At 42.9% G+C, this 9417-nt stretch overlaps 1 protein-coding gene across 1 annotated transcript in view; it reads right to left on the bottom strand.

The window, feature by feature from the left end:
* Positions 1 to 4995, bottom strand: part of Sike1 (suppressor of IKBKE 1) — a 7913-nt gene extending 2918 nt beyond the window's left edge. Inside the window, exons 1-4 of the mRNA XM_031375012.1 lie at positions 4763 to 4995; positions 4470 to 4575; positions 3302 to 3444; positions 1912 to 2025 (exon numbers count right to left, since the gene is read on the bottom strand). Of these exons, the coding sequence (XP_031230872.1) occupies positions 1912 to 2025; positions 3302 to 3444; positions 4470 to 4575; positions 4763 to 4921 (522 nt within the window). The 5' untranslated portion in view covers positions 4922 to 4995. The remainder of the gene's footprint in view (positions 1 to 1911; positions 2026 to 3301; positions 3445 to 4469; positions 4576 to 4762) is intronic.
* Between the last annotated feature and the right edge of the window lie 4422 nt (positions 4996 to 9417).

The raw sequence follows: 9417 nt of genomic DNA, 5'->3' as shown, positions 1-9417 counted from the left end.
ACATGAGCAGGGACCTTATCTTTTTCTTTTGGAGTTTCTCAAAAGGCCCACTATAAGACCTGAAATAACCAGTCAAATCTTCAAACCACCTACTGAAGTGTACTCTTTGCATATTTTTACACTCATACACATATAATTACACTTTTAAAAACCCATGGTTTTACTCATTATCCATCCATCTCCTTTTTTTTTTTTTTTTTGAGATAGGGTTTCTCTGTGTAGTTCTGGCTATCCTGGAACTTAACTCTGTAGACCAGGGTGGCCTCGAACTCAGAGAACCTCTGCTTCCCAAGTGCTGGAATTAAAGATGTGGGCCACTACAGACCAACATTTACTAATGTTATTTTATGCATGTATGTTTGCATGTGTGTGTGTGTGTGTGTGTGTGTGTGTATGTATGTTCGGCACATGCATGCCTGGTATTCCTTCAGGTCAGAAAATGGTGTCAGATGACCTAGAATTGGAGTTATGGAAGATTATGAGTGGCCATGTGAGTGTTAGAAACTAAACTCAGATCCTCCCAAGGGCACCAAGTACTCTTATTTGCTGAGACATCTCTCCAGCCCTTTACATTTTTTTTTTCCTTTTGAGATAGGGTTTTATACATCAGAGGTTGGCCTTAAACTCACTAAATGGCTTCAAAACTCTCAATTCTCTGTCTCAGACTCTTAGCTTCTGTGACTGTAGGCCTGCATCATTACACCTAGTTTATAAAGTGCAAGGGATCCAACTCAGGGCCTCATGAATGCCAAGCAAGCACTCCACTTCCAGCTGCACCTCACACTGTCCTTCTGGGATATACTATCTATTTATCGATCTATCTATCTATCTATCTATCTATCTATCTATCTATCTATTTATTTATTTTTTTTGAGACAGGGTTTCTCTGTGTAGCCCTGGCTGTCCTTGAACTCAGAAATCCACCTGCATCTGCTTCCCAAGTTCTGGGATCATAGGTGTGCACCACCACTGCCCGGCTACTATTTATTTTTTAAAAGTTCTCTTCATTTTCTGTGTAGTTTTGTCTACATGTACATCTGTGTACTAACTTGTTGTACCAGCAGTTACAGACAGTTGTGAGTTACCATGTGGATGCTGGGAATCGAGTCTGGGTCTTCTGCCCAGTGCTCTTAACCAGTGAGCATCTTTCCAACCCCACTTTTTATATATTTCTTCTGGCATTTACTTCAATAATTCTAAAGGTCACTTATACTGATCTATCTATCTATCTATCTATCTATCTATCTATCTATCTATCTTCCTTTCTTTTTTTCGAGACAGGGTTTCTCTGTGTAGCCCTGGCTGTCCTGGAACTCTCTCTGTAGACCAGGCTGGCCTCAAGAGATCTGTCTATCTCTGCCTCCAGAGTGCTAGCATAAAACTGCCCAGCTTCTGTACTGCTATTTCTTGATCAAGTTTAGATTTTATCTATTTGACTTTCTATTATGGAGAGAAGACAGCTTATACATGACCTGTTCCTCCTCTCTGCTTTTTAAATATATTCATATATTTAATAGATACAGCAACTGAGCTCTGTCTCCAGCCCCACAATTGACATTTCTACTGATTGCTACTGACTACATCCATTTATTTTCCTGAGAAGAGAAATAAATAAAGGAGAAAATGAAATTTTAAATCATTAGGACACAGAGAACATTAACACTGCCAACTGAAGCAACACAGGAGGCTGAGGCAGGGCAGTTTTGAGGTCTCAGCCAGTTCAGGCCACATTCATCCTCTTCTTTCCTCTCTTCTTTTTTGAGACATTTTCATAAAAAGGGGAACATTAATATTCTGCAGTGATAGGACAGTGGTGACGCATCCTAAGAGCCTCTAAAAACTATTACAACCAGTGAACTTAACAAAATAAATAAAAGAAAAGAAGGTGACCTTCCACTGCTACTGCCTTACCTCCAGCTGAGCTAGTTTCTCCTGAACCTTCCAGAACTGCTTATCGTCCACCTGAACGGCTCTCCGCATCACGGCTCCCATTTCACAGATTCTATCGATCTGACTTTCAATTTCCTGTGAAAATAAGATGAAAAAAAAAGTTCCTAGTTATGAAGACCATGGAACACATGTGCAGTATGAATTTTACATCTATTAAAAACCTTGAGAAATAAGAATAAGTGGGGAGTGGCTCACTTAGTACACACTTAGTAGAAGTTATACTGTAATTACACTATATTTTGAGCTATGATAATATCAATCTATGGCATTTCAAGTAATTTCCAAGTCTCAAAAGAATGTTTGCTATCCAGGTGCCAGGTGTGGTGGCACACGTGTAATCCTAGCTCTTGGGAGGCCCAGGAAGGAGGATTAGGAGTTAAGAGGCCAGCCTGGGCTAAAGGAGACCTAGCCTCAAAACAAAAGAAAATGAAACAAAACCCTAAACAAGCAAACAAACAAAACACCCACCCAATCAACCAAAAAAGTAATAAAATAGACAACTCATGTATTTACATATTTAGAACATTTAAGTATTTTAAACATTCCATTCCCTAAAACTCCTAGGGAAGATGAAATGCAGTACATCTTTCACTGTAGTAAATAGTTGCTTCCAATTAGTTACTATAGATTAAAACACAGTGCAAGCTAAAATAGAGCAAGGAAGCACCGTACCAACTGCAAGGTAATTGCTGGCCCCCCAGTTAAACAGTGAGGGTCAAAGCCTAGGGACTGCTAGAAAACCCAACAAACAAGACCTGCCGCTCCCCCCACAATACAGCCTGAGTCGTTTATGGATAAAATCCAACTATGCCCTAGGAACTACAAAACTTATGTTTCTTTTTGTTTGTTTGTTTTGTTTTGTTTTTTTGTTTTTCGAAACAGAGTTTCTCTGTGTAGCCCTGGCTGTCCTGGAACTCACTCTGTAGACCAGGCTGGCCTCCAACTCAGAAATCCGCCTACCTCTGCCTCTCAAGTGCTGGGATTAAAGGCGTGTGCCACCACCGCCCGGCTACAAAATGTACAAGAATCAGCTAAGTATTTACTGAACGCCTTCGACATTAGCTGGCATTATGCTTGGTATGCAGCTTGCTATGCAGCCCAGGAAGGCCTATTCTAAATTTTTCTGCGTCAAGTTGAAAAGACATCCTTGGTGAGGGAGGTAACTTTACCACTAAAAAGGATGTGAGAGGCCCTTATCCCCTTCTCTTATTCGTATCTTCACAAAGCCACAGCCAAATATGGAGTGATTATGAAAACATGCAGAAAGAGGAACACGGCTCCCTGCAAACAAAGGAACAACCTCCAGACTTCAGTTCGGTGTATTTACAGTTTACTTATCAGTGTTTCTTACTGCAGAGTGAGACTGGTGAGCTTTCAAAACTGGTTCAGCATCCACTGCTTTTTTAGCAACCATTAACTGTAACATCTGTTTCCGGTACTTGCTCATGATGAGTTCCAATGCATCCTGGTGCTCCTCCAAGGAAACCCACAGCTCTAACAACAACAACAAAAAAAAAGCAAACATCTGGACAATGATGGCTATGTCAATTCTCAAGACAAACCTCCTAACAGCTGGAGCTCTCAGATACTCCATGGGACACTGGGAATCCATAGCTAGAAATCAGTATTCAAACCCACAGAAGAGAACAGTGTACCTGAAAAACAACTCTCTAAGCAGTAGAGTCTTGTGGAAATAAAATGAAATATGTAATCACAAGGCATGGATTTGAATTCAGTTTTCTAATTTACTTCCCAGAAGCAAAAATGAGCTCATTAAAAAAACAAACAAACAAACAAACAAACTACATTTTGTTGATATGTGTGACCCACAGCATGTGTAGGGTTAGAGAAGAACTTCCAGGGGTCTGTTCTCTCCTTAAACCTTGTGGTCCTCAGAATGGGCTCAGGTCCTCAGGCTTGACAAGTCTTCTGGGTGGTACTGTTGCCTGCTAGGTCATTTTGCTGGTGCAAGTGAACCTATTTCTTAACTGCACTGTTTAAATACTTGGACAGGAGAATACAGTGGAATGGCAGATGTAAAAGGTCTCTGTAAGACAACTACCATACTGTTGTCATTAACAACCCTAAGAATATATATTTGGGGGACAAAGTTCTAGCCTTCCATCTTGCACAGGAACATTAAAGAAACCTCAATCTTAACTTTAGTGTTCACTCTAATTAATATCGAAATGTTACATTTGGAGACTATGAACTTTAGTTATAGAAACCTCCATTTGGTATGTGCTCACTCCCCAGCCATCTAACAATTCAACTCTACTAAACTACTAAACACCTCTTTCAAGGTCATCAATCAGGAAAACTTTTAAAAGAGCAATCTAACAGATTTTACTGTTACCAGTTGACCCTTTAGGCACCGATCTAAATATATGTATGCGATGTGCACTCTTGTGAACTGTTCAGGCACTTGTGTAAGAATGTCCAAAGCATTATCAGAAAAAACCACACACACACACACACACACACACACACACACACACACACACACACGCCTGACTAACCTCTGTTTTCCTGCTGTAAGTCTCTAATCTGGGTATTCTCTTGAGACAGCAGGATGTGAGGTTTATATTTAGACATGTCCTTCACGTCGGATGCATCCTCTTGATACTGGACAGAGAGACAGACTAAGGCACTGCAGCACAGGCAGGTGCGGTGGAGGAAGCAGCAGTCCCACCCATAACACAGGAAGCTCTCACATCCGCCCTGCCCTCCGGACCACCATAAATCAGGCCGCGCGACCCCACCCACCCGCCCGCAGCTTCCACCCAAGGACGCGGCCCGGCCCCCGGCCGACCTGCTCCGGTAACACAGCGCCCGCCTCCCGCATCGCCGCCACCCGCCGGTGCAGCGCGGCCGACTGGTCCACCAGCGACTCGGCCGCCGCATCGTGCTCGCGCAGCCGCTCCAGCAGCGTCTTGGCGTCCGTCAAGATCTTCTCGATCGTACAGCTCATAGTGGCCGAGGAGGCGCGCCCGGCCCGCTAGCCTCGTCGATTCGCTCAGACCTTCGCCGGCCCTGGCTCAGCGCGACCCGCGTCACTTCCGGGTACGCTTTAAAGGCGCCTTGGCAGCTCGGTCGGCGCCTGCGCAGTGGTGGATTTTTGGTTGCCCTCAGACTTAGCCATAGCCTTTCTAGGGTGGAGCAGCAGAGGTCGGATTGGTGCCACAGCCTGTTTTTTCACGATGTTATTTCTGTTCCGGTCTCACTTCCACTTTTCTAATGGTTTTGATTGATGTGGTTTGTTATTTAGTAGTGGGATTTTAACAAATTGATGAAACAAATACCCTTCCCCAACATGTGGTAAAGTACACAGGAACCTCTCCCTTCCTCTCTCCTTCCTTCCATTTTCTTCTTCTCTTCTTTCTCCTCACCCCCCTCTTCCATTTTTCCTTCCCTCCCTTCTTCCTTTAAAAGGTGAACAATGTCTGGGAATGACGCCTGAGGTTGTCCTTTGACGTCCACAACTGCACCTGTGTATACAAACAGTTAACGTTCACACTCACATACACAAAGGGAAATCTTTCTTAGTGCGATGTTGAAAGCCTTTTGGTTTGGGAGGTATTCTGGTATTCTACAACACTATGGCTGACTGTGTCTAACCAGTATGGTGGCTGACCAGGAATTCTTTTGTAAAACATTTTTGTCCAGAAGATTCTAGGACAGTAGAATACTAGTAATGTTATGTTTTAAAGAATTGTTTTCCCTGTCCTACAGTCTCTTTTATCTCGAGTTTAGATGTAAAATTTAGAAACACAATATATTAGGTGTACTTTTGTGTTTTGGGGAAGTGCCTATTGTAAAATGTTTGCACCTATAAAATTGTGTTAAGAGGTTGCCTCTGGGAAGATGAAATAATTTTCATTCAGAAGGAAAAGAACTTTGGAAAAACAGAATAATAGCTTCGAATGAGTTTGCAACAAAAACCAGGATGTATTTGTAAACGTTTTGTGGGGGAGCATTTCCCAGAACTCTTAGAAATACTTGAGGAGTATACAACTCCCTTGAAGTCACACAGAATGAGGGCTCAGATTATGTAAGCTGGACATTTTTTTTAAAGATTTATTTTTATTTATTTTATGTGTATGAGTACACTGTAGCTGTACAGATGGCCATAAGCCATCATGTGTGTGTGGCTGCTGGGAACTGTGGACTCAGGACCTCTGCTGCCCACCCACCCCCTCTATTCAGCATAATTCACTGTAGCTGTCTTCAGATGCACCAGAAGAAGGCATCAGATCTCATTGTGGGTGGTTGTGAGCCACCATGTGGTTGCTGGGATCCAAACTCAGGACCTCTGGAAGAGCAGTCAGAGCCATCTCACCAGCCCTGTAAGCTGGACATTAAGAGATAAAGATTGCCTCAGTTCTGGAGATATTGGGGGACACTTGAAGGTTAGACTAGTAGCCCAAATAAACTTACCTAAGACATGTGGACATAGGTTAGGGCATTAGGAAGGGTTGAGATGGGGACAAGTTTTCGGTTGCCAGCAGTCCAGGTCTAAGGTGAGAAGGGAGGGGCCTCCCTTGATGCCAGCTGCCACAGATGAAAATCCCCAACAGGCTAGCTGATTTGTTTCTAATATATTTCACTTCGTTTCCTCCCCATGTCTCTTTAATGCTCTTTAACTTTTAGTTCCTTTTGATTGATGTTGGCCATACCTCTGACTTAAAGTTCTTTTCCTGTTCAGAAGACTGGCATTATATTTATATATTGGATTGTAGCTTTTGGGCCCTTGGTTTTGCCTCAATGACTTGGTGCATGTGCAATCGTGCACAGACACACGTACACACACATACACACACATACACACACACACAGACACACACACAGACACACACACATACACACACAGAGACTAGTACTTAAGATCTCAAAATGAAGCTATGTTTTTTTTTTTTTTTTTTTGGTTTTTCGAGACAGGGTTTCTCTGTGTAGCCCTGGCTGTCCTGGAACTCACTCTGTAGACCAAGCTGGCCTCGAACTCAGAAATCCACCTGCCTCTGCCTTCCAAGTGCTGGGATTAAAGGCGTGTGCCACCACCGCCTGGCTGAAGCTATGTTTTGGGATGCTGAAAATGTTTTAAGATTAGATTGTGAGGATTGTAGAACTCTGGAACTGTATGCAAAACTACTGAAGAGTACACTTTGCAGTGTGGCAGTGGCTATGGGAATGATACCTAGGAGTATGATGATAAACAACTGAGTCTTTGTTGTCTTGGGATGACCATAAATACGAGTATAAAAGGGCGGGGCTTGTGGGACTATATGGGGACAAAAGCCAGTGACACACTAGACTTTTAATTCTGTATATAGCATAAACAACAGCGGCAGCGTGTGTGTGTGTGTGTGTGTGTGTGTGTGTGTGTGTGTGTGTGTGTGTGTTGTGTGTACCTTTGATCCCAGCATTCAGGAGGCAGAGGCAGGCAGATTTCTTATTTGAGGCCAGCCTGGTCTACAGAGTGAGTTCCAGGACAATGAAAACTACACAGAGAAACCCTGTCTCAAAAAACCAAACCATACCAAAAACCCAGTATAAACAGCAGTTTCTATGAACAGAATAAATTTAGCTTTTAACACATTGGAAAGTTAAGTTGGATAAGTTTATTTGTTTACTTTTTTTCTTTATAAAACTGTTTGGGTGTCAGCAAGAGGGCTCAGTGGGTAAAGGTACTTGCCAGGATGCACCCATAACTTGTCCTCTGTCCCCAAACCCCTATTAATAAAAAATGCTAAAAAATACGATGAGTGTCTTTGGTCAGCCGATGGAGGTTCTTGCATACAGGCTGACTGCCTGAGTTTGTCTCCTGGATCCCACAAGTTATTAGGGAAGAACTATGCACAGGAGTTGCCCTCTGACCTCCACACAAGTACCTGAATTAACTAACACTCTTTGTCTCTCTCTCTCTCCCTCCTTCCCTCTTCCTCCCTTCTCTTCCTTCCTCCCTTCCTCCTCCCCCCTCCCTCTTACTTTCTCTAAATAAATAGTCTTTAAATCAGTGAGTAGTCTCTGTATATGTGGGGCGCATTGGCAGGGTTATGGCGTCAGTTTTGCTATTCCCACATGGCCCATCAGGGACTGTGTGGGTGAATCCCTCTCTGGACCCTTGTCTCTGCAAGGCTTCAGGATTGTCAGTGTTCTTAGTAAAAGTTAAGGAATGTCAAGTGACTACCACACAATGTCAGCATTTTGGGGATCATAGACATTTTTTCCCTTTAAAAAGTAAAAGAGAGCACTGGGGAGATGGCTCAGCGGGTAAGAGCACTAACTGCTCTTCTGAAGGTCGTGAGTTCCGATCCCTGCGACCACATGGTGGCTCACAACCACCCATAATAAGATCTGATGCCCTCTTCTGGTGTGTCTGAAGACAGCTACAGTGAATTACTCTGGAGTGAGCGGGGCCGGATTGAGCAGGGCCAGAGCGAGCAGAGGTCCTGAGTTCAATTCCCAGCAGCCATATGATGGCTCACGGCCATTTGTACAGCTACAGTGTACTTATGCACATAAAATAAATAAAAAAATAAATCTTTAAAAAATAAAAAAAAGTGAAAGAGGGATTTTTTTTTCTGGACGATTTGACTTAGTGTATCATCTTTATTAAGTAAAATAATAACAGGGCTGTTGAGAAGAAATAGAGGGTAAAGGCTCTTGCTGCTGAACCAGACAACCTAAATTCAATCCTGAGACCAATGTGATTGGAGAGAATGTGGATCTGCAAGCCATCAACATGCACTTTGTGACACGTGTGCCCCTCACCCCACCGTGTGAAAAATTAGTACAATTAAAAACAGAAAAGTAGTATCAAAAATTAATTGAATATATCCACCCAATGCACCTAAGTACCTTTACATTTTTATTTTTTATTTTTAAATGTTATGTGTTTGAGTGTTTCAGTTGTGTGCCTGGAAGTGCACCTTGTACATGTAATATGGTCAGAGCAGAGCATGAAGTGGGCATCAGATCCCCTTTGGAACTGGAGTTACTGACAGCTGTGAGCTGCTTTATGATGCCAAGAACTGAATCTGCAACAGCAGCTAGTGCTTTTAACTGTTGAGGCTTTTTTGTTTTTGTTTTTCTTTTTTTCTTTCTTTCTTTTTTTTTTTTTTTCAAAACAGGGTTTCTCTGTGTAGCCCTGGCTGTCCTGGAACTCACTCTGTAGACCAGGCTGTCCTTGAACTCAGAAATCCACCTGCCTCTGCCTCCCAAGTGCTGGGATTAAAGGCCTGTGACACCACTGCCCGGCCTTGTTTGTTTGTTTTTTTAAGACGGAGTTTCTCTGTGTATCCCTGGATGTTCTGGAACTTAATCTGTAGACCAGGCTAGCCTCAAAATCAAAGATATCCACCTGCCTCTGCCTCAAGAATGTTAGGATTAAAGGCATACACTATGACCACTATCTGGCTGTTGAGGCATCTTTCCACTCCCCAAAGTATCTTACAGTTACCACCACCA

Source organism: Mastomys coucha, unplaced genomic scaffold (assembly GCF_008632895.1).
Source record: "Mastomys coucha isolate ucsf_1 unplaced genomic scaffold, UCSF_Mcou_1 pScaffold16, whole genome shotgun sequence".
NCBI classification, from domain to species: domain Eukaryota; kingdom Metazoa; phylum Chordata; class Mammalia; order Rodentia; family Muridae; genus Mastomys; species Mastomys coucha.
Note: the sequence above shows the minus strand (reverse complement) of the source record. Positions and strands in the feature narration are given on the sequence as shown.